The sequence below is a fragment of the Cajanus cajan genome, chromosome 1 (assembly GCF_000230855.2).
Source record: "Cajanus cajan strain Asha chromosome 1, NIPB_CcT2T_4, whole genome shotgun sequence".
In the NCBI taxonomy this organism is placed as follows: domain Eukaryota; kingdom Viridiplantae; phylum Streptophyta; class Magnoliopsida; order Fabales; family Fabaceae; genus Cajanus; species Cajanus cajan.
The window spans coordinates 63447213-63471651 of NC_138517.1; the positions used below are offsets into that span (position 1 = coordinate 63447213).

The 24439-nt window shown below is 44.1% G+C and overlaps 2 protein-coding genes across 2 annotated transcripts; both read right to left on the minus strand.

The window, feature by feature from the left end:
• Positions 1-10699: 10699 nt before the first annotated feature.
• On the minus strand, positions 10700-14101 carry LOC109794020 (transposon Tf1-107 polyprotein). Its single transcript, XM_083069925.1, has 2 exons — positions 11573-14101; positions 10700-11263 (listed from the first exon to the last, which is right to left on the minus strand). The coding sequence occupies exons 1-2, from the start codon at positions 14099-14101 to the stop codon at positions 10700-10702; spliced, it is 3093 nt and encodes a 1030-aa protein (XP_082926051.1).
• Positions 14102-14848: 747 nt separating this feature from the next.
• On the minus strand, positions 14849-15616 carry LOC109794021 (uncharacterized). Its single transcript, XM_020353492.2, has one exon. The coding sequence runs from the start codon at positions 15614-15616 to the stop codon at positions 14849-14851; it is 768 nt and encodes a 255-aa protein (XP_020209081.2).
• Between the last annotated feature and the right edge of the window lie 8823 nt (positions 15617-24439).

Genomic DNA, 24439 nt, shown 5'->3' on the forward strand with positions numbered 1-24439 from the left:
CCTTTATTCGTCTTGATTACCAACAACGGAGTTGATGTGCGTTCGCTTGGCGCGGTTGTTGGCTTACACTTAATAACAAACGGCGTGCGATCCATTCTGAACATACGCATCGATTAATTCTTTCTTTTTATTAATGTTTATTATTAATGAATTACTAGGAGGGATGTATGAAATGCAAACCTAGATCCCTCCATGATCTTTGATAAGAATGCATGATATGAGATGATGGCGTTGAATATGCATGCATTGTGTTTATTCAACTAAGCATTATCATGTTTTCAAGATGCATGATATTGCTTGGTTTGGATAAATAACCCTTTTTCTGGGTATTTTGTTTTTTGTATTTTTTTTGGGTGAAAATGGAAACTACCTATATGAATGTGATGAAGGTAGATGTTAACACCATGTAATGGAAGATTCTTATTCCTATTTATTCTTATTTAAAAAGGGAATGTTGTATGTTTAAATAATGCAATGTATGCTCAAACAATGTCACATAAACAATGCACAAACAATTCACTCATCCACGAACAGTCACGAGCGAATCACGAGGTAGGGGTATCCTGCAGAAAAGTGCATATTCAAGGAGGTTCTAACTGTTCTCACCGGTTCAAGGCCCCCAAGGTGCCCCCATTATAGGGACCCAATTCCTCTCGTCGTAAGTTGATGGAAAGCTCCAACGCACTGTCGGACTCGAGTTCATGGTTTTCACCTTGAGTGATGCTTTCCGACAACGGTCTACGGGAACCTATAGACCCATTCGACAACCGGCCGTACTAACATCCACTCCCTATGGCTTTCCACTCATGCCCCCGGGTATAGAGGGAACTGTTGTGTGCAGTTTATATTTCAAACAATTGCGAAAATTTAAACATTCAACAGTTATTAAAGCCAATTAGGTAAAACGTATTATCATACAAGCGAGGGGTAACGAAGTAATTTTAAACTATTATTTTAGAAATAATCCATCACTAAATGGGACTGACTCTCGAGGCTTCCCCAGCGGAGTCGCCATCTGTCGCCACCCGCCGAAACGGACATTGGCATTCGCGACGATGGTTGGACTCTTTTTAAGTTTTGAAAGATGATGGATTGTTAGAACGACTTATTCTCAAACTGAGACCTCATCGAGCTAACAATTTTGTTTAAATGACTCTCACCAATCCATGTTAATCCCAAGCGGGACCCTCCATGGATTAGTGGTTTTCGCAAAAAGAAGGGGTTCTTGGAGTCGCCACCAATGTTTTACTCAAAACATTGGAAAAAGATATAAGGCAATTGATTTTCGCAAATCAACTTCGGCCATTACAACCAGAGTTGGGTAAGGGAGTTCGGTTACGTGTGAGGAAGGTGTTAGCACCCCACAACGCCCCTTTCGGGTTCCCTATGACGGATTATTTCATAAATAATAGTGTAAAGTTACTAAATTACCCCTATTTATTAGAAACGATTATAAGTATAATATTTACATGATGAAAGCTTTAAACGTGTAATGCAACAATCAAAAAGCAATAAATAAAAGCGGTAAAAGAAGGGATTTGGAAAGAAACCTTCGAAGCGGGCTTTTATATATTCAAAACGAAGTTTAGGAGGCTTTTTGGCGCTCCTTCCCACTACACGTCCGCTCGTTCCTTTCCCCTAAAGATAATTTTTACTATGGAAATCAGAGAGATTTCCCTTCGACTTGTTCGAATCTCTAGCTAATGGCTCATGACTCAAGAACTTCGTCGGATCGGCTCCCGGAGAGATTTCTAGGGCAGAGAATAGCTCAAAAACCCAAGAATACTCAGCAGGAGGGTTGAGGAATGTGTAAAAAGTGTGGGAGGACGTGCCAATGACGTCCTATTTATAGGATTGAGGCGCAATACGGCCTGGGAGGTCAATACGGCCCGTACTGGGTTTTTGAACTATAGTACGGCCGTATTGAATTTGGTACGGCCGTACTGAAGTTCAAAAACTTCAGTACGGCCGTATTGATTTCACTACGGCCCGTACTGAAGTTTTTTGAACTACAGTACGGCCGTATTGAATTTGGTACGGCCATACTGAAGTTCAAAAACTTCAATACGGCCGTATTGAGTTCACTACGGCCATATTGCAGTTCAAATGGCTCAGTACGGCCGTACTGAACCTCTGGGAGGGTGTATTGAGCTCCAATCCTCGCACACCCTTATTCTAAGCTACTCTAAGACTTCTAGACCTACAAAGAATCATCCTAGGGTCTTCCAAGAGTCCTTCCGGCTGACTTTCCTTCGGTCTTCGAGAGTCTTTGAGCTTTATTTCCGACCCGAACAATTTTAGGGGTCTACAAGCGTGGATTATGCTGACATGTCATTATTCAAATAAGACAAAAGCTTTTATCACCTAAAAGTGGGATTTTTCGAGGAGAGAAGCAAGGAGGATCATTCTTGGAGTGTGTGTGGTGGCTGGAGAGCTCTGGAACCTTCAAGATCAAGTTTTTTCCTTTCTTCATCATTTGTAGAGTTCTACATGTCTATGTGTAGCTAAACTCACGCTTGTTGGGGTTTGATGTAACTAAACCCATTCTCATGTGTAAACTCTAAGCTATCAATCTAAGTTGTTATTCAGTTTTATTGTTCTATTTTTGTGCATAATGCTTGTTTTGGCTTGATCACCCTTAACTTGAACTTGAGGTTTTTAAGAGATTGAGAAATGATTTTAAACCTTTGACTTGAAATAGAGCAGCTAATGGTGCTTATTGCTAGAGATAGAGTAATAACTATTATGGGTTGGTTACTTTTGAGAGTGATTGATAAATTCTGAATAATAACTATTATGAGCTTAGTGATAAGCATGAGAGGAAGGTTTAGTGAAGTCAAACTCCAACAATTTATTAATATTGCATTAGAATCAAGTTTTGCACTCTAAGTGTTTACAAAAATACCAAAAAGAATTGTTATTGCTTGTTTACATTATTTACTGTAGAAAATCAAACTCTTATTGCTTTTTGGTAGCTTAGTTAGTATAACAAGTAAAATTGCAAAGTGTTGCGCAAGTCCCTTGGGAGATGATACTCATACTTTCATTGAACTACTTATACGATTTGGTACACTTGCCAAAAGAGATAACAAGTTTCTGGCGCCGTTGCCAGGGACTTGCGTCTCAATACTTAGGCAAAGTCACTTGGATTACTAATCTAGGCTTTGATTCATTTATTCTTTTAATTCATTGTATTGGTGTTGCTGACTTTTTGTTGTAGCTTTGTGATTCTGGTTTATGCGAGGTACTGTTCTTGCTAGTGATTTAGCTTACGACCTAGAAATTGAGAAAACAGCTAGAAGGGACAGGGGAGCAGTAAGGAAGCAAAGGTTACTAGCCAAGCAGGCACAGTATAGAGAGGCTACTTCATCCTCTCTCAGTCCTTCTTTATCTGAAATCTTAGAGGAAGCTGAAATGGCAGAGGAAAGACCAAGAATTACTCTTGGTGATCATGCAGTTGCCACTGGTACTACTCATTTTTCTAGAATTTCCACTCCTGCATTTACTGCCACTAATTTTGAGATGAAGCCAGCACTGTTGAATCTGATTCAGAACAATAAATTTGCGGGTGTTGATCATGAGGACCCATATCTGCATCTTCATACTTTTATTGAGCTTTGTGGCACAGTGAAGATACATCAAGTTCCTGAAGAGGTGATTCAGATGAACTTGTTTCCTTTCTCACTACTTGGGAAAGCTAAGATGTGGCTCAATGCTCTACCACATCAAAGCTTAACCAGGTGGTCTGACATAGAGACAAAGTTCTTGGCAAGATTCTTCCCTCTTGCTAAGATAAATCAAGCAAAGAGTGAGATTGTCACATTCTCTCAGAAGCAAGATGAACTTCTTTTCGAGGCTTGGGAGAGATACAAATCCTTGTTGAGGAGATGTCCAAGTCATGGATTTGATGACCTTACTCAGGTTAATATTTTTCTGGGTGGATTGCAGCCACGGGTGAAAATTCTATTGGATGCCTCAACTGGAGGTAGTATGCGTTTTAAAACACTAGTGGAGGCTATAAAGTTTATTGATGCTATGGCAACAAATGATTATGATTTGCCAGCTGAAAGGGAGTCAAGACAGAAAAGAGGAATTTTAGAGTTGGGATCGCAAGATGCTTTATTAGCTCAAAATAAGCTCTTGTGCCAGCACATTGAAGCTCTTACCAAGCAAGTTGCTCGAATTCCACAACTACAATCCACTCAGCACCAAGTTCTAAGTTGTGATCTTTGTGGGTTGAATCATCCTCACGGGAAGTGCATTGATACTTTCCCATCTCATGGAGAAGAGGTGAATTACATGGGGAATCAAGCTCGACAAGGAGGAAATTATGGTGGTAATTATGGGAAGAATTGGCAATCACACCCTAGCACAGGGTGGAACAAGAATGATATTGCTCAATCTAGTAGACCTTCTATGCAAAGGCCCAACTTGTATGATAGACAATCTAAATTAGAAGAAACAGTGAACTAGTTCATACAAGTCTCAATCTCTAACCACAAGAATACTGAAGAATCTATAAAGAATTTGGAGATTCAAATGGGGCAGCTGGCCAAAAAAATGGATGAAAATTCTGGTTGAAATTTTTCAGCCAATACTCATACTAATCCAAAGAAGAATTGTAGTGCAATTACAACAAGAGGTGGTAAGAGAGTGCGTGTGTTGGAGGATGAGGAAGAGCATCAAGAAAAAGAAAGGTAGAAATGAGAGAGAATAATGGAGAAAATAATGAAAAAAATAAAAAAATAAAAAATGAAAAAGAGAATGTCATAGAGGGAGAAGAGTTGGCTGAGGAAGTTGCTGTTAAAAAATGAAAGAGCCAGCTAGCAAGAGAATTGAAGATGAAATCCAAGGTGTCTAGTACCAAGGATATGCCATATCCCCTAGCCCCAAGCAAAAAGGATAAAGAGAAGCAATTTACACGCTTCATGGAGCCTTTGAAGAAGCTTCAGATCAACATTCCATTCTTAGAGGCATTAGAGCAGATGCCCAATTATGCAAAATTCATGAAAGACCTCTTGACAAAGAAGAGAAAGTTCATTGAGCAAGATATTATTGAGTTCGAAGCGGGGTGCAGTGCCATAATTCAAAAGAACATGCCTCCCAAGTTCAAGGACCATAGAAGTTTTACAATTCCAATCAAAGATCCAAAAGGAGTGGGCTACACCGACCACGCAGCCATTAAATACCTGCTCACCAAAGCTGAATCGAAACCTCGACTAATCCGTTGGGTCTTGCTACTACAAGAATTCAACTTCGAGATAAAAGATAAGAAAGGTTCTGAGAATTTAGTGGTTGATCACCTCTCAAGATTAGTCAATGAAGAAGTTACTTGCAAGGAGGGTGAAATTAAGGAAGAGTTTCCGGATGAAGCTTTGTTGTTAGTGTAAGAACATTCGTGGTTTGCTGACATGGCGAACTTTAAAGCAACTAGTATCATTCCGAAAGACTATACTTGGCAGCAAAAGAAGAAAATTTTCCGTGATGCCAATTACTATGTTTGGGATGACCCTTATCTCTTCAAGGTAGGGGCTGATAATCTGTTAAGGCGGTGTGTAGCTCAAGATGAAGCCAAGAACATATTGTGGCACTGCCATAATTCCCCCTATGGAGGTCATTTCAATGGTGAACGAACTGCAGCCAAAGTCCTACAATCGGGGTTCTTTTGGCCAACATTATTTAAGGATGCCTATGATCATGCAAAGAGCTGTGATAGATGTCAGAGAATTGGAAATATTTCCAAACGCCATGAGCTACCATTGCAAAACATGCTTGAAGTAGAGGTCTTTGATTGCTGGGGAATCGATTTCATGGGGCCCTTACCTTCCTCTTACTCAAATGAGTACATATTAGTGGCTGTAGACTATGTTTCCAAATGGGTCGAGGCTGTGGCTGCACAAAAGAGTGATGCTAAGACCGTGATCAAGTTTCTCAAGAAAAACATCTTCTCTAGGTTTGGTGTTCCAAGAGTTTTGGTCAGTGATGGGGGAACTCAGTTCTGCAACTCTTAATTAAAGAAGGTGTTGGAACACTATGATGTGCGACACAAGCTAGCTTCTCCTTATCACCCGCAAACAAATGGGCAAGCAAAGGTCTCAAACCAGGAAATTAAGCGTATCCTTGAAAAGACAGTGAATGTAAGCAGGAAAGATTGGGTTCTCAAGTTGGATGATGCACTTTAGGCCTATCGCATTGCCTATAAGACACCTCTTGGACTGTCACCATTTCAGATGGTTTATGGTAAAGCATGTCACTTACCTGAGGGTACACTCGTAGTCTTCTGGGGTGTAGGAGGGCCGAACGAGAGCTTCAGGTGGATTCTTCAGAGGGGGGAGGTACCTGCAAAAGGCACTCCGACGCTCAAGTCAGGACAAGCACGATTTTCTAGGGTAAAAAATGAACAGTGACATACCTCGTTACGTGTGACCTATTTATAATACCTGACATGGGCCTGAGCATGGTGGGCCTTCTCTGACATTTACCAAATTAGGTAATACGATGTTAATCAGCTGATTATGTCTTAATCATGTACTTATCCTTGCTAACCATAATCGTCGTTCTAATTATTCGAGGCTGACTTTTGGCCGAGCTGAGACAACACGGCCGAAACGTCCTCTCTCGGCTTCTGGGCGAGCCGATATCTGATAGGACATGAGGTGCCGGTCCACGTGGCCGATCCAAGTGGCCGATAGGGTCCTTCCAGTACACAAGCCGCCCAGCCTTGAGGAGTGTAAGGACGCAAAGGGTAAAAGTGACTTTACATTTCGTGACGGTTGAGGTGGAGTGGAGAATTGTAACTGTCGAGCATTAATCGTGGGACATAAATGTGGGAAAATGGGGGTTATAACCGTTAAGCATTAATCGTGGGACATTATCGTGGGAAGGTGAGGGGTTATAACTGTTGGGTTGGTAACGGTAAAGTAATGATGAGAGGGAATTGAAAAGTTGGATCCCGTGGATCGTTGGATCATATTGATCTGACGGTCCCTGAAGGAGTATCAGTTATCATTCGTATTTCGAAAACACTATAAATAGGGGTGGTGGGGACCAAATCCTCGTGTGTTCACTTAACTGTAGCGTGCGATTGCTCCGAGCCAACGTAGAGACCAACCTTGAGTGCAAGTTTCCGACCGAGGCCGACTTCCAATTAAGGTACGTTTCAATGGCTGAGTTAAATATAGATGTAGAAGATAGGGTTTCAGAAGCTGGCTCGACTGGGAATAATAGGGATACCTCTGCTGATACTGGTTCGCGTGGGTCTTTTCACCCAAGGGTCTCAGACTCGGCAACACAGAGGTCGGTTAGCGTAGAAATTGTTGAAGGGTTCGAGCAGTCATGAAGTATGGAGGAGGCTTCTTCTCTCGAGGTGACCGAGGGCCGACCGAGTACTCGCCGAGTCGGTTCGACTTCGCGTCAGTTAGACCCTATAGAAGTTCCTGGCTATAGATGGGTTCATGGGGAGGTGGGCAGTGTATTTTCTCGGTATACTGACAAGAGCTCAATCGCTTTGCTGTTCGACACGGAAAATTTTGTTACGCTTCCAGAGCGTGAAGTGCCATCTGGTTTCTTTTTCGACTCGTGCCGGAACGATGGGTCATGGGAATCAGATTTTGTTTTTCTTGGCCGAGGGAAGTGTAAATACCATTTCTTTTTTGTGTATGACTACTTGTTTCGTGATTTGGGGGTGACTCTTCCTTTTGATAAGTTTTTTATGGGTGTGCTCCGTTTGCTCAACCTTGCACCGACCCAGTTACATCCGAACAGCTGGGCCGCGATGCAAGGGCTTCGGCAGTTGTGTCTGACACTTAGTATCGAGTCGACTCCCCACTTGTTCTTGTATTTTTACTCGTGTCGGCCTACGAAGAAAGTGAAATGGCTGTCGCTGGTTTAGGCGGAGCATTGTTTACTTCAGTCGTTTACAACATCCTATAAAGGATTCAAAGTGGGATTCTTTAAGGTGATGATTCGGCCAGAAAACGGCAACAAGTATTTTTTTGATGGTGAAGGGAATGCCTTGTTTCCTTTATATTGGACTCGGTCGCCGAGAAAATATGACGTGGTGTCGAAGTCTAAGATGTCTACTTAGGAGAAAGCTGACTTGGAAGTGTTTGAGAAGCTGCCACGGCCGTTGCCGTGCCGAGATCTTGTTCGTCTTGTGAAATCAGCCCAGCCTATTGATGATTTAATTGGTATAGTGTTTGTCCTTTATTTAAATTCCTGCGTTGCCATTGATTTTGACTAGTGTTTGTGCAGGTATCATGGCGAACTACGACAACGAGTTGGATATTCGTGCCCTGATCCAGAGCTGAGTTGTAAAGCAATCAGCTCCACATGGGGAGGACCGGGCTCCGGCCCGTGAGACGGCTCGGCCTCAACTGCAGCCGAGGGAGAAGGGCAACCAGGATGCCCAAAGGGTGAAGAGCAAAAGAAAGGCTGAGGCCGAGGCCGAGGCGTGCCGACAAAAACAACAAAGGTTGCCCGCTCTTGTGGCTCCTCAGGGGCTTGTGAGTCCCAGCTTCTTGGCCTCGAATGTCAGTGCCCAAGATTACTTGAGTCAGGACCTGACTTCAGAGATGGGGCAATCCATACTGGGGCAGATGACTTCGTCCCATAAGTGGACTTTTTTCTGCGAGTTGCAAGCTCGGGCCCTGGCTTTGGCTCAAAGTATTATGATGCAACCGAACACCGAGGCCGACGGGCTGCGCCGACAGCTGGCTGAGTCAGAAAAGTCCGTGCAGGAAACCTTGGCGGCTTTATCTGAGGCACAAGGGCATGGTAAGAAATGTGAAGCGGAGCTGGACCGTCGGAGTCGTCAAAATGATGACCTGACCTTGAAGGTTCAACGATTGGAGAATCTTTTGAAGGCCAAGGCTGAGAAGTATGCTACGTTGCTGAAGGCGCTAGAAGCCGAAAAGAAGGATTTCAGTGCATACCAGGAGAGGGCCAGAAGCAAGGTTCTTTCTTAGCATGAAGCCGGCTTCGCCCAAGCGGCTCGGCAAGCTCGGCATTTTGGGAGTTTGCCTCAGGACTTTCAATTTGATATGACCATGGACTTCTATCGGGGGAAATATGTCAATTTGACCCAAATCCCGCCGAATGAGCAGTCGGACACTGAAGTCCCTGTTCGTCATGAGGCCGCACCGAGTGGAGGCGGCCATGTGCAGGAGGAAGTGGCCGAGCAGGAGCCTTCAATCCAAGGGGAGCCCGAGGCACAGGCTTAGGGTGATTTTCTTTTGATTTTGTATGTTGGGGCCGATAGTGCCCCGTTTAATCTCTTGTAATTCTAGGCCGTTAGAGCCCTTTTGATTTGTTAATGCAATTTCCTGCTTTTATCAGTTTTTCCGAGCGAACAGCAATATAATAAATTTGCCGAACGTAGTGTAGTTTATATTTAACGTGTGGAAGACTTGAAATAGTCATACCCTTAACCGAGAGGACTTCTCGGGGGGGGGGGATAATTGTAAAAGTCACATCCTTAGCCGAGAGTCGTCTCGGAAAGGAAGACGTAATTTGAAGTCACATCCTTGGCCGAGAGACATCTCGGGAGGGAAGACTTGTAAATTGAAACGGAAGCCACATCCTTGGCCGAGAGACATCTCGGGAGGGAAGACTTGTAAATTGAAACGAAAGCCACATCCTTGGCCGAGAGACATCTCACGAGGGAAGACTTGTAAATTGAAACGAAAGCCACATCCTTGGCCGAGAGACATCTCGGGAGGGAAGACTTGTAAATTTTGCGTAAATATGAAGCAAGACATAAATAGCTGAATTGTACTGTTATCACTAGTGGAAAAATAGGATACTACGTCACCCATTTTACGTTAGATATACAAAGAACTGACGTAATAAAAGCACGGTGGCACGTTTGGTAATTTTCTTAAATTATTTACGTCAGACCTCTAAGGGTCCGACGTAAATTTTAACATCTACGTCGGTTATTCATTGTGTCCGACGTAGATGTTAAAATTTACGTCGGACCCAAACAGGGCCGACGTAAACAACCCACAGGATGCTAAAAAGAAGGTGTCTTGCGCGCACTAGCTAGTTCAAAAATTTCATGGCTTCCTTCTCCCGCCTCCTCCTCAAATCGTCCACTTTCTTCTATCTGTTTTTCTTCCTCATCCCTCCGCCTCCTCCTCAAATCATGGCTATTTTTCTTTGCGTGATGATTTTTTTCTTCTTCCGAGGGTTGCGTTTTTCTTCTTCGGAGGGTTGCATTTTTCTTCTTCGGAGGGTTGCGTTTTTCTTCTTCGGAGAGTTGCGTTTTTCTTCTATGAGGTAGTATCTTCTATCAAGTTTGTGTTTTCTGAGATGTTTTTTTTCGTAATAATGTTTCTGTTGCATTTCGCGCATGTTTTTGAAGCTAGAGAAGTGACCAAGTCTCCTCAATTTTTTTTTTAAATTTTTATAACTTTTTTACGTCGGACCTAGGCATGTCCGACGTAAATTTACGTCGGTTTTCGTGCCCCGACGTAAATTTACGTCTCCCGCTTCTACATCGGATGTTTTTCTGACGTAAAAACCCCTAAAATGACCGACGTAAAATGTGTATTATGTACTAGTGTATTGATGATTGGATGCCTCGTTAAAAACCTTGCCGGCCAAAAACCTCTTTTCACAATTTTTTAAGAGGAAAAAAGACCGGTTCAAGGAAAAGAGTGCACCGTAAGACATTTACACATGTACATGAAGTGGAATCCTAACTGTAATAGGTCTTCAAATGAGTATAATTCCATGTCCGGGGGATGATCTTGCCGGACAATTCTTCTAACTTGTAAGAACCATTATTAAGGGTGTGTCTGACTCTGAATGGGCCGTCCCAATTTGCCGCTAGTTTCCCCTCAGTCGAGCTTCGTCGTGCCGAGCCAGTTGATCGCCAAACCAGATCACCTTCTTGGAAACTCCTTGGTCTTAACTTGGAGTTAAATCGCCGGGTCATTCGTTGTTTACACGCTTCAGCGATGACTTGGGATTTCTCTCGGACCTCATCCACGATGTCAAGTTCGGCTCGGATTGTGCCGTCGTTAGACTCCTCATGAAAGTGTGTTTGTCGGAATGAAGGTTCACCAACCTCGACTGGAATCATAGCATCTGTGCCGTATGCCAGCCAGAATGGAGTTTCCTTTATGCTTGATTGAGGTGTGCACCTGTATGCCCAAAGAACTTCAGGTAGCTCTTGGGCCCATGCTCCCTTTGCCGTGCCAAGCCGTTTCTTCAACTTGATGAGGAGAACCTTGTTAGCAGCCTCGGCTTGACCGTTGGACTGTGGGTGGTCAACAGAAGTGAACCGGTGTCAAATGCCAAGGTTTTCAAGAAAGTTGTTGAATTTCTTATCCGTGAATTGCAGTCCATTATCGGAGATGATTGCGTATGGGATGCCGAATCGGGTGATGATGTTTTTCCATACGAATTTTTGAACATTGGCTGCTGTAATGGTAGCTAGCGGCTCGGCTTCAATCCATTTAGTAAAATAATCAACGGCCACTACCAGAAACTTGCATTGACCTTTAGCGAGTGGAAACGGGCCGAGAATATCAATGCCCCATAAGGCAAACGGCCAAGGGGCGCTGACCGAGTGGAGCTGCTCGGCCGAGGCATGTATTAGGTTTCCATGCTGTTGCCATTGCTTGCACTTCTTCACATATTCGGCGCAGTCGGTTTTCAAGGTCGGCCAGTAGTAGCCGGCTCTCAGCACTTTAGTAGCTAAGGTTCTTGCACCTGAGTGTGATCCACAAATTCCTTCATGAATTTCTCGTAGAACATAGTCGGCCTGTGGCTGGTCAAGGCATTTTAATAAGGGTGTGGAGAACCCTCGTCGGTATAGTTCACCGGCAATTACAGAGTAACGTGCTGCTTGAGTTTGGACTTTCTTGGCTTCCAACGGATCAGACAGTTCAGAACTGTTGATGATGTAATTTATGATGTTGGTCATCCATGAACTTGTCGGTCTTTCAATCGGCATGCACTCTTGTGGAATACTTGATGTAGGTAGTTCCAAGTGAATGGTTGAGCGAAGCTGTCCTGGTTTTCGGCTACTTTCTAATCGAGCTAGTTGGTCAGCTCTCTCGTTGTTACACGGTGGTGAGTGTCGGACTTGTACTTCATGAAACTGATCTTTCATTGCCTTGAACATGTGGTAATACTTCAACAAGTGCGCGTCTTTGACTTGAAAGTTGTCATTGACTTGTTCGGCCACCACCTTCGAGTCAGTCCAACACTCAACTTTTGTAGCACCCATCTCGGCAGCCAACCTCATGCCGGCAAGCAAAGCTTCATATTCTGCTTGGTTATTAGAGGTCTTGAAGCCGAATCGCAACGATTTTTCGAGGGTAATTCCGGATGGGCTTTCCAAGATTATGCCGGCACCACTTCCTTGTTGATTGGACGACCCATCCACATGCATAGTCCAAGCGGTATCTTCAAACTGGCCGAGTGGGGATAATTCATTAACAAACTCGGCTAAGCTTTGTGCTTTGATGGACCCTCGAGGCTCGAAACGGATATCAAACTCTGAGAGCTCAACTGACCATGCCATCATTCGGTCGGCTAATTCTGGTTTTTGCAGTACTTTGGCAATCGGACAATCTGTTCGGACCACGACGGTGTAACTCTGAAAGTACTGACGGAGACGCCTAGCCGCATACATGAGTGCCAACGCTACCTTCTCTAGCAGTTGGTATCGCCGTTCGGCATCTTGCAACACTCGTCTAATGAAGTATATCGGTTGCTGTTGGCCGTCATGTTCCCGTATCAAGCCGGCGCTTATGGCTTCGCTCGAAACCGCCAAGTACAAGATTAGTTCTTGACCGGATGTTGGCTTGGTCAATATCGGGGGAGTGCCGAGGCATTTCTTAAAAAGTTGAAAAGATATTTCGCATTCTTCCGTCCATTGAAACCTGTTTGCCTTTTTCAAAAGGCCAAGGATCGGCTGGGAAGTCTCGGCCATACATGGTAGGAAACGAGACAAAGTTGTTAGTCTACCAGCTAACTTTTGGACCTCTTTCAAGTTTGATGGACTCCTCATGTTGATGATAGCTTGGCATTTGTCCGGGTTAGCCTCGATGCCCCGACTTGACAACATGAAACCTAAAAACTTGCCGCCTGAGACGCCGAATACACACTTATCGGGATTAAGTCTCATCTGATGTTTCCTGAGGGCCCGGAAGACTTCGGCAAGATCGGTTATATGGGCAAGTGTGTCGCCCGATTTGACAACCATATCATCCACGTAAACTTCCATATTTCTCCCGATTTGATCACCGAAGATCTTGTCCATGAGCCTTTGATATGTGGCCCCAACATTCTTCAGGCCGAATGGCATTACTTCGTAGCAGTAATTGGCAGAATCTGTAACAAATGCCATTTTGTCTTCGTCTCGGGGGTACATTCGAATTTGATTATAGCCCGAGTATGCATCGAGGAATGTCAGGAACTTATGACCAGCCGCACAATCCACGAATCGGTCTATGTTTGGCAATGGATAAGCATCCTTGGGGCAGGCCTTGTTCAGATCTGTGTAATCAGTACACATTCGCCATTTGCCATTCGACTTCTTGACCATGACAACGTTGGCCAGCCATGTTGTGTATTGGATTTCTCGAATGAAACCTGCTTCAAGGATCTTGGACGTTTCGGCTTCAACTTCCTTTTTCCTCTCTTCCCCCATTTTTCTCTTATGTTGGGCGACCGGTTTTGCCTCCCGGCACACTGAGAGCCAATGGCACAAGAAGTTAGGGTCAATCTCGGGCATGTCGGCCGGCCTCCATGCAAAGAGGTCTTTGTTTTTCTTTACTACATTTTCGATTTCACGCCTTTCGATCTCGGACAGGTTAGAACCGAGGTAGGTGACATGCTGGTTGATCGGCCCGATAACCATTGGGTACCGATCTTCAATCGGCTTGACCCTCTCGTCTTGCTCCATTCGAGGGTCGAAGTCTACAACCGTTTCGAGGTCTTGGGCTATCGAGTGCACGCGTTTCTCTCGACGCGGCTCGGCTACTCCGAGGCGGGGCAACCGGAGACTAGCGAAATAACACTCCCTGGCTGCTTTCTGATCTGCATGTACTATGATGATTCGGCCTGATTCAGAAGGAAATTTCATGGCTAAGTGCGGAGTTGACACAATCGCACCTAACCTGTTGAGGGACGGTCTTCCAAGAAGAATGTTATATGACGTGTTAGCATGCACAACCACGTACTTGATCGGGATGTCTCAGACTTCGGCTCCATCGGAACAAAAACGAGTGGATAACTTGATGTATCCTTTCGTTTGTACCCGCTCACCAGAAAATCCAACCAGCGGCTCATTGTATGGGATCAATTCGGCTTCCGGGATGCCAAGTTGCTTGAAGGTATTCCAGTAGAGAATATCGGCCGAACTTCCTTGATCGACCAATGTCTTCCGAACGATGCAGTTGTGGATCTCCACACTGATGACCATGGGATCGTCCTGATCGGGATCGATGCCCTTGAAATCAGCCTCAGTGAATGTGATGGCCGGCAGCCTCTATCGGGTGCGCTCAACCGCGTGGACAGTTCGGACAGCTCGTAGATGTCTCTTCTGTGCTGAGGAGGTGGATCCTCCGCCCGCGAATCCACCGGCAATAGTATTGATGACCCTTCGGGGTTGAGTTGTGGGCTCTACTTCTCTTCGGTCTCTCGACCAGCTTTGTTCCTTGTGAGGATGCCTATCAGATCTCTCTCGGCCATGCTGTTCCCCACGATGCCGGTGATCATCGCGTCTGGGAGAGCGGGGCCGATCGACAAAACGTTGAAGCTGCCCTTGCTTGATTAAGTCCTCGATTTTATCTTTAAGAGTCGCACACTCCTCAGTTGAGTGACCTCGGTTTCAGTGATATTTGCAGGACTTGGTTGTGTCGGCGCGTGGAGGGGTTGACGCTCGTTTTGGCACTGCCAAGACCTCTGAAGCGAGTGCCTGATCTAGGACAGAAGATCGGCTGGCGTTCAATAGGGTGTAATGAGAATACCTTGGTCCTCGTGTGGGTTTTTCGCGGGAAGCAGTTTCTTTGGGATGGCTCCGATAGTTGCTCTCGACTGGCTTATCGGCTTTGGTGGCTATCTCTGCCCTTGCTTGATTACGGAACTCAGCTAATTCCTCCATTTGCATGTATTTGTCGGCGTGCCGACGCAAATCATCCATATCAGTTAGGGGTTTCTTACAGATGCTGTTGGCGAAAGGTCCCAGTTTCAAGGCGGTGGTAAGGTGGTGCAAAGCTACAACAGGGTTGAGGTCTCGAATCTCCAAAGCCGCTTTATTGAATCGGCTCATGAAGGTCCGAAGGGATTCCTTCTTTTCTTGTCTTATGCTTACCAATGAGAGCGAGGTCAGCTGATGAGGTTTGCTGGTGGCAAATTGAATGGTGAATTGAGATGCCAATGTATTGAAGGAGTCGACTGAGTTGGCCGGAAGTCGTGTGAACCAGCTCAATGCCCGACCCTTCAACGAAGTTGCGAAGATTCGGCATAAGGCAGCATCGTCAGTAGTGTTGAGGGTGACCTGAGTCAAAAAGATGTCGACATGCTCGTCGGGGTCGGTGGAACCATCATACTTATCGAGTGGCAATGACTTCCAATGGTCAAGGAGTGTTGTCTGCATAACACTCGGGGTAAAGGGATGCCGATGTGCTCCGGCCGGCAATGGTTGTATCGGTCGGCTGCCCGAAGCATGGGCAGCTGGGGCAGCAACAGAGGTGTGGGGGATAGAGGTGTGATGGCCGTGCGAGTGGAATGACCCCTTGTAGACCCCTAAAATTTTCCGGGTCAGAAATAAGACTCAAAGACTCTCGAAGACCGAAGGAAAGTCAGCCGGAAGGACTCCTGGAAGACCCTAGGATGATTCTTTGTAGGTCTAGAAGTCTTAGAGTAGCTTAGAATAAGGGTGTGTGAGGATTGGAGCTCAATACACCCTCCTAGAGGTTCAGTACAGCCGTACTGAGCCATTTAAACTACAATACGGCTGTAATGAAATCAATACGGCCGTACTGAAGTTTTTGAACTTCAGTACGGCCGTACCAAATTCAATACAGTCGTACTGTAGTTCAAAAACTCAGTACGGGCTGTATTGACCCCCTAGGCCGTACTGCGCCTCAATCCTATAAATAGGACGTCATTGGCTCGTCCTTCCACACTTTAGGAGCATTCCTCCACCCTCTGGCTGAGTATTCTTGGGTTTTTGAGCTATTCTCTGCCCTAGAAATCTCTCCAGGAGCCGATCCGACTAAGTTCTTGAGTTCACGAGCCATTAGCTTGAGACTCGAACAAGTCGAAGGGAAATCTCTTTGATTTCCATAGTAAACATTATTTTTAGGGAAAGGAGCGAGCGAACGTGTAGTCTCCTAGATTCCTTTTTGAATATATAAAAGCACGCTTCGAAGGTTTCTTTCCAAATCCTTTCTTTTACCGCTTTTTTTGTTGCATTGCACGTTTAAAGCTTTCATCATGTAGATAGTTTACTTATAATCGTTCCAATAAATAGGGGTAGTTTAGTAATTTTACGCTATTATTTATGAAATAATCCGTCATAGGGAACTCGAAAGGGGCGTTGTGGGGTGCTAACACCTTCCCCGCACGTAATCGACTCCCTTACCCAACTCTGGTTGTAATGGCCAAAGTTGATTTGCGAAAATCAATTGCCTTATGTCTTTTTCCAATGTTTTGAGTAAAACATTGGTGGCGACTCCAAGAACCCCTTTTTACGAAAACCACTAATCCATGGAGGGTCCCGTTTGGGATTGTAGACCCCTAAAATTGTCCGGGTCGGAAATAAAACTCGAAGACCCTCAAAGATCGAAGGAAAGTCAGCCAGAAGGACTCCTAGAAGACCATAGGATGGCTATCTGTAGGTTTAGAGGTCTTAGAGTAGTTTAAAATAAGGAAGTGGAGGGAATGAAGCCCAATACGGCCGTACTACACTTAATACGGCCGTATTGAAGCTTCAACACGGCCGCAGTGAACTCAATACGGCGTATTGAAGTTTCTGAAACTTCAATACGGCCGTACTAAAATCAATACGGCCGTATTGAAGCTTCAATACAGCCGCAGTGAACTCAATACGGGCGCATTGAAATTTCTGAATTTCAATACGGCCGTATTGAACTTCAATACGACCGTATTGAAGTTCAAAAATTTCAATACGGCCGTATTGCTTCTGTAGACCGTATTGCGCCTATTCCCTATAAATATGACGTCAATTGGACGTCATTCCACACTTTTTTCACATAGTTTCAACCCTCTCCTTGAGTATTCTGGGGTTTTTGAGCAGTGTTCTGCCCTAGAAATCACTCGGAGAGTTGATCTGACGAAGTTCTTGAGCCCCGAGCCATTTTGCTTGAGGATCGAACCTAGTCGAAGGGAAATCCTCCGGATTTCCGTAGTCAAAATTTTATAGGAGGGAGCGAGCGGGCTTGTAGAGCGAGGGAACGCCAAAAAGCTTCCCGGTTTTACGAAATATATAGAAAGCACGCTTCAAGAGGTTTCTTCTTAAAGTCCTTCCTTTTACCGCTTTCTGTGTGCATATTTAAACTGTCATTATGTAGATAGTTAATTTATAATTGCTTAGAATAAATAGGGGTAATCTAGTAATTTTACATTGTTATTTTAGAAACAATCTGTCATAGGGAACCCGAAAGGGGCGCTGTGGGGTGCTAACACCTTCCCCACGCGTAACCGACTCCCTTACCCAACTCTAGTTGTAATGGCCAAAGTTGATTTATAAAATCAATTGCCTTATCCCTTTTTCCAATGTTTTGAGTAAAACATTGGTGGCGACTCCACGAACCCCTCCTTTTACGAAAATCACTAATCCATGGAGGGTCCCGCTTGGGATTAACATGGATTGGTGAGATATTTAATAAATAAATTGGATAAGATCGACAAGGTCTCAGTTTGAGAACACGTCGTTCTAATAATCCAATACATTTTCAAAATTAAAATAAAAGCGAGCTCGACCGTCTTCGCGACCGCCGAGGCCCGTTTGGGCCGGTGGCGACAGATGGCGACTTCACTGGGGAAGCTTCGAGAGTCAGTCCCATTTAGTGACAGATTATTTTTAACAAATAATAGTTAAAAATTACTTTATTACCCCTTGCTTGTACGATAACCTGTTTATCTATTTGGCTTTAATAACTGTTGTATTTTTAAATTTACGCAATTGTTTGAAATAAAAACTGCACACAAACCTTTGCACACAACAGTTCCCTCTATACCCGGGGGCATGAGTGATTAACCATAGGGAGTGGATGTTAGTACGGCCGATTGTCGAATGGGTCTATAGGTGCCCGTACACCGTTGTCGGAAAACATCACTCAAGGTGATAACCATGAACTTGAGTCCGACGGTGCGTTGGAGCTTTCCATCGACCTACGACGAGAGGAATTGGGTCCCTATAATGGGGGCACCTTGGGGGCCTTTGACCAAGTGAGAACAGTTAGATCCTCCTTGAATATGCACTTTTCTGCAGGAGACCCCTACCTCGTGATTCGCTCGTGACTGTTCGTGGATGAGTGAATTGTTTGTGCATTGTTTATGTGAAATTGTTTGAGCATACATTGCATTTCTTTAAACATACAACATTCCTATTCTTTTAAAATAAAAATAAATAGGAATAAGAATCTTCCATTGCATGGTGTTAACATCTACCTTCATCACATTCATGTAGGTAGTTTCCCTTTTCACCCAAAAAATACAAAAAATATATAAAATAAAAAAATACCCAAAAAAAAAAAAAGAAAAAAAAGGGTTATTTATCCAAACCAAGCAATATCATGCATCATCTTAGGAACATCCCGAAAACATGATAATGCTTAGTTGAATAAACACAATGCATGCATATTCAACGTCATCATCTCATATCATGCATTCTTATCAAAGATCATGGAGGGATCTAGATTTGCATTTCATACATCCCTCCCAATAAATCATTAATAAACATTAATAAAAAGAAAGAAATAATCGATGCGTATGTTCAAAGAATGGATCGCACGCCGTTCGTTATCAAGTGTAAGCCAACAACCGCGCCAAGCGAACACACGTCAACTCCGTTGTTGGTAATTAAGACGAATAAAGGGGAAGGTCCGACACCGTTAAGGATCACTGCTCCAAGACCTTTCCCCTACGAATCAAATAAGGTTGTGCCATGGATATACGGCATCCATTCTTCTGCCGACAGCGATATCTCTAACATCGCTGGGCTTGGGGGCATGACTAGGAGTGGCAGGATCTACACTCCCGAAGATCTTCATGATAAAGCCCCCAAGAATAAAGAAAAAGAAGAAAAGAAAATCGAGGAAAAAGAATCCAAGGAGGAGACAGACGAGCTGTTAAAGTTTATCCGACAAAGCGAGTACTCCATCGTGGATCAACTTCATAAGACGCCAGCAAAGATTACGCTGTTGTCGTTGATCCTATGCTCCGAACCACATCGGCAAGCTCTGTTGAAAGTCTTGAACGAGGCATACGTGTCGCACACTATCTCCCAAGACGAGTTTGAGGGGATTGTTAGTCACATCAAGGCTAATGATCACCTCACCTTCATCGATGAAGAAATCCCCGCCGAGGGATCAAACCACAACAAGCCCTTGCACATCTCTATAAAGTGCAAGGAGTATCACATCGCTAAAGTCTTGGTAGATAATGGATCTTCCTTGAACGTAATGCCAAAAAGAGCGCTCGAGCAAGTGGCAATCAAGGGAATCCAAATGCACCCGAGCAACATGATCGTCCGAGCTTTCAACGGTTCTAAAAGAGAAGTGGTGGGAGAAGTCAATCTCCCAATCCAAATTGGGCCCACCATCTTCAACGTCGAATTTCAAGTGATGGACATTACTCCCGCATACAGCTGTCTCCTCGGCCGACCTTGGATTCATGATGCAAAAGCTATTCCTTCTACGCTTCACCAGAAAGTCAAATTCATTGTGGGTGACAAGCTGGTGACTGTACAAGCTGAAGACGACATACTCATCAGCAAGCCATCCACCATACCTTATGTGGATGCAGTGGAGGAAGCTCTAGAAACCGCCTTCCAAGCATTGGAGATTGCCAATGTTGAAACGTTTCCCCGAGAAATGAAGAAGGTAGCTCATATGCTCACCAAGAACGGATACTTGCCAAGACAAGAATTAGGCAAGGATTCCCAAGGAATCCCGGAGCTACCCATTATCAAGGACAATCCGGGGAAACAAGGGTTAAGATACAACCCTAACAAAGATCAAAGGACGAAGAGGAACCAAGATCCTTCTCAACGTTCTTTAAGCCAGATCTTTAGGAAGGCCGGTTCACAATCGTCAAGGCCGGTTGTCGTCAAGTGTCCTTTTCCTTCTAATAGGGATGTGTAGACTCAGTGACTATTAGAGATCACTCCTCGGGGACAGCCCGACCCCCGAGCCTCGATAGGGCACATGTTTTCCACTATGATTATAATAAAATCATTCATTATTATCTCTTATTGCTTCTTTTCTTGCTTGCAATAAAATTCTAAACCACATTATTTTAACCCTATTTGAATAAACATGAATGAGGTTAAAATCATCTTAATAATAATAAACCTACATCATTTTTATGTGGAAGTGTGTGTGTCAACTTGGAGCACCTTTTCTTGGCCTCAATAAGTGCCATCATGGATAAAAGAAATCCTAAAGATAATAAGCTCGGCAGGAAACCCAAAAAGGGGACTGCGCAAAAATAAGAGCAAAAGACCCGCTAGGAATCCCACAAAAGGGTGACCTAGACAAAAGTTAGGGTTACAAAATGAAGACAAAAACCCGCTAGGAATCCCACGAAAAGGGTGACCTAGGCAAAAGTTAGGGTTACAAAATGAATATAAAAGCCCGCTAAGACATCACAAAAGGGTGTTTTAGGCAAAAGTTAGGGCCGTCAAAAAAGAAAAAAAAAAACACAAAATAAATCCATGATGGTACCATCAATTGAATTCAACAAGGGGCTCAAGAAAAGCTATCCAAGTTGTCAAAGCACAATCATTAATAACAAAGATGTGCTTAATCTCATAAGTGTTTAATCGAACAAACCTAAACACAATAAGCCTACCATGGCCAGCCATTCTTACAAAATCCATTTTTCAAAAATAAAATAATCCCCTCTAAAACACAAACTTTTGAAAATATATCCTTTCCTTCTTTTCTCTCTTGTCCCAACGATTTTTGAATAATCTAGTGGAAACATGGAGATATAGTGGTCAATAGGAGGGTTGACATATCTTTTAAAGGAAGGGAAGGATCATTTGGTTGATGACACCAAATCTCAATATAACATGCATCATTCCTCGGTTACAGAAATCGGCAGCACACAGCCCGTCTAGAGGAATGGCAAAAATCCAAACAGAGAAACGCATCGGTTAATTCTTTTGAAAAGTGAATCAAATAGAATTAGGTGCATCATACTGCATACATGCATACAGATGATAGGTGTATTGGAAGATCACTTATTCTCTGTTTATTGAAAAAAAACAAAAAATATGTATATATATAAACTTCAGAAAAACAATACGCCCGTATCATGTTCAGTATGCCCGTACCAAAATTAGGGTTATGAACAAATTTTCAATTCAATACGGGCATACTGAAATGAATAACGGCCGTATTGGCAATAACAGAAATCCTCCCTCACATCAATGACAAAATTCCTCCAAGAAGAAGAGGATAGGGGGAGCCATTCATTTTTTCCAAAAATAAAATAATTAAACTTGCATTTTGTGCATCGCGCACATTAATTGCACATTCAAAGACCTCATCATGAGGCAACCACATAAAATAGAAAAAATAGAAAAATTGCTTGTGTATGACAGCAGCAAGCAAAATGCAAAGATTCAGAAAATCAACAGCATCATACAGAATAACCGAGCCTGGAGAGGCTTGCCGAAATAATACTCTCTCATAATAACTGAATTTAATTTCTTTAGCACTTTTAATTTCTGTACAGCAAAAGCCAAAAACATAAAAAAGGCAAAATACAGAAAAAGCCAAAAAATGACAAAAAAGGCAAACATACAGGAAAAGTCAAAAGTCGACAAAAAAGACAAAGATTTCACATCCCACAGAATAACTGAGCCTGGAGAGGCTTGCCGAAAAAAATACTCCCAGAATAACTGAGCCTGGAGAGGCTTGCCGAAAAAAATACTCCCAGAATAACTGAGCCTGGAGAGGCTTGCCGAAATAATACTCTCACAGAATAATTGAGCCTGGAGAGGCTCGCCGAAATAATACTCTCAGAATAATTGAGCCTGGAGAGGCTTGCTGAAATAATACTCTTTCAGAATAACTAAAGCCTGGAGAGGCTTGCAGAAATAATACTCCCCCAACTGTACAGAGTAAATGAGCCTGGAGAGGCTCGCAGAAATAATACTCCCCAGAGGGAACCTCAACTCGTGCTCTTGGATTCAAAATCCCCAGCAAGAGCTATCAAGCAAGGTCGTCAAAATCCCCAATGGAAGTACGATCTCCCAAGCAGAATATCCAAGTCAAAGGACTTAAACTTCCTCAGTGAAGATAGCTCTCCAGCTCAAGTGTTGAGTGAGGCTAAGCCTGCAGAGGCTTCCTAAATAATACTCTGGGATACATAAGATCCCTCATTCCCCAATCGCCTACTCAAGAGGCACTCCTTCAAAAAGAGGAAAAATAAAAAAGATCAATAACCATTCCCCAAGCGGAATTTGGCACTCAGCCGAACACTGAACTTCAAATCCCCAGTCGCCTACTCAAGAGGCACCCCTGTAAAAGGAGAAAAAATCAAAAAGATCAATAACCATTCCCCAAGAGGAATTCGGCATTCAGCCAATCATCAAACATCAAGATAATTTGCCTATTCAGAGGCACTCTTACAAAAAATCAAAAAATCAAAAAGATCAATAATCATTCCCCAAGCGGAATCCGGCTCTCAGCCAATCATTGAACGTCAAAGCTGATACGCCTAACAGAAGAGGCCAGTCAAGAAATGAATGACAAAATCCCCAGTGGATAAACAGCCTACACAGAGGCTACAAAATCAAAAATTGAAAAGAGACACCCGAATAAAAGACAACCGGGATACTCCACCTACGTCAAAAGGACGTCAGCCAAACATAAGGCATTGCTCAACTCAGAGAGAGAGCATCTGTGTCTATACCCCAAGGAGTCAGAAATTCCCCAAGGGTACCAACAATGCAATGCAAGTTGGGGCACAGGAACCTGTGAATGACTGCACATCCCCTAGACGGATCCCTGCGTTATCCAGCCCTCAGTGGCACAAAAATCAAAAACAATCGTCGAAGCAGCATCGTGGACTGCGGAGACAAAATCAACATCCAGAATCCCCAACGGATAACAGCCTACACAGAGGCAGCAAAAAATCAGAAAATCAAAAAGAGTCACCCGAATAAGGATAACCGGGATACTCCACCAACGTCGAAAGGACGTCAGCCAATCATAAGGCATCGCTCAACTCAGAGAGAGAGCATCTGTGTCTATACCCCAAGGAGTCAGAAATTCCCCATGGGTACCAACAATGCAATGCAAGTTGGGGCACAGGAATCTATGAATGAGACTGCACATCCCCTAGACGGATCCCTGCGTTATCCAGCCCACAGCGGCACAAAAATCAAAAAAAAAAAAAAAAAAAACCGTCGAAGCAGCATCGTGGACTGTGGAGACAAAAATCATCACAAATTCCTGGAAAGGAGATATTCACGCTACCCCCGTCGTCACAAACACGGAGGTATGCAGCTTCCGGCTCGAGCAATGAGCAAAGCTATCTCTGGAAAGGAGGTACTCACTGCTTACCGTCGTCACAAGGGTACTTAGCTTCCGGCTCGAACAAAGAGTGAAGCTAAGCCTGGAGAGGCGGTACTCACAGCTTCCAGCTTGGGCAGCAAGCAAAGCAAAGCCTGGAGAGGCGAAACTCACACTGCTCACCATCGTCACAAAGGTGCTTAGTTTCCGGCTCGAACAAAGAGCGAGACTAAGCCTGGAGAGGCGAAACTCACACTGCTACCGTTGTCACAAGGGTACTTAGCTTCCGGCTCGAACAAAGAGTGAAGCTAAGCCTGGAGAGGCGGTACTCACAGCTTCCAGCTTGGGCAGCAAGCAAAGCAAAACCTGGAGAGGCTACTCGACAATTTTCCACCGGAAGACGCTACAAGTCAGAAGGTCGGCGCATCACCCGGACAATTGGGTCAACTCCTTTACTTGTCAGCCGGTACACCAAAAGGCCGTCCGACTAAGTAAAGGGGGGGCAGCTGTAGACCCCTAAAATTGTCCGGGTCGGAAATAAAACTCGAAGACCCTCAAAGATCGAAGGAAAGTCAGCCAGAAGGACTCCTAGAAGACCATAGGATGGCTATCTGTAGGTTTAGAGGTCTTAGAGTAGTTTAAAATAAGGAAGTGGAGGGAATGAAGCCCAATACGGCCGTACTACACTTAATACGGCCGTATTG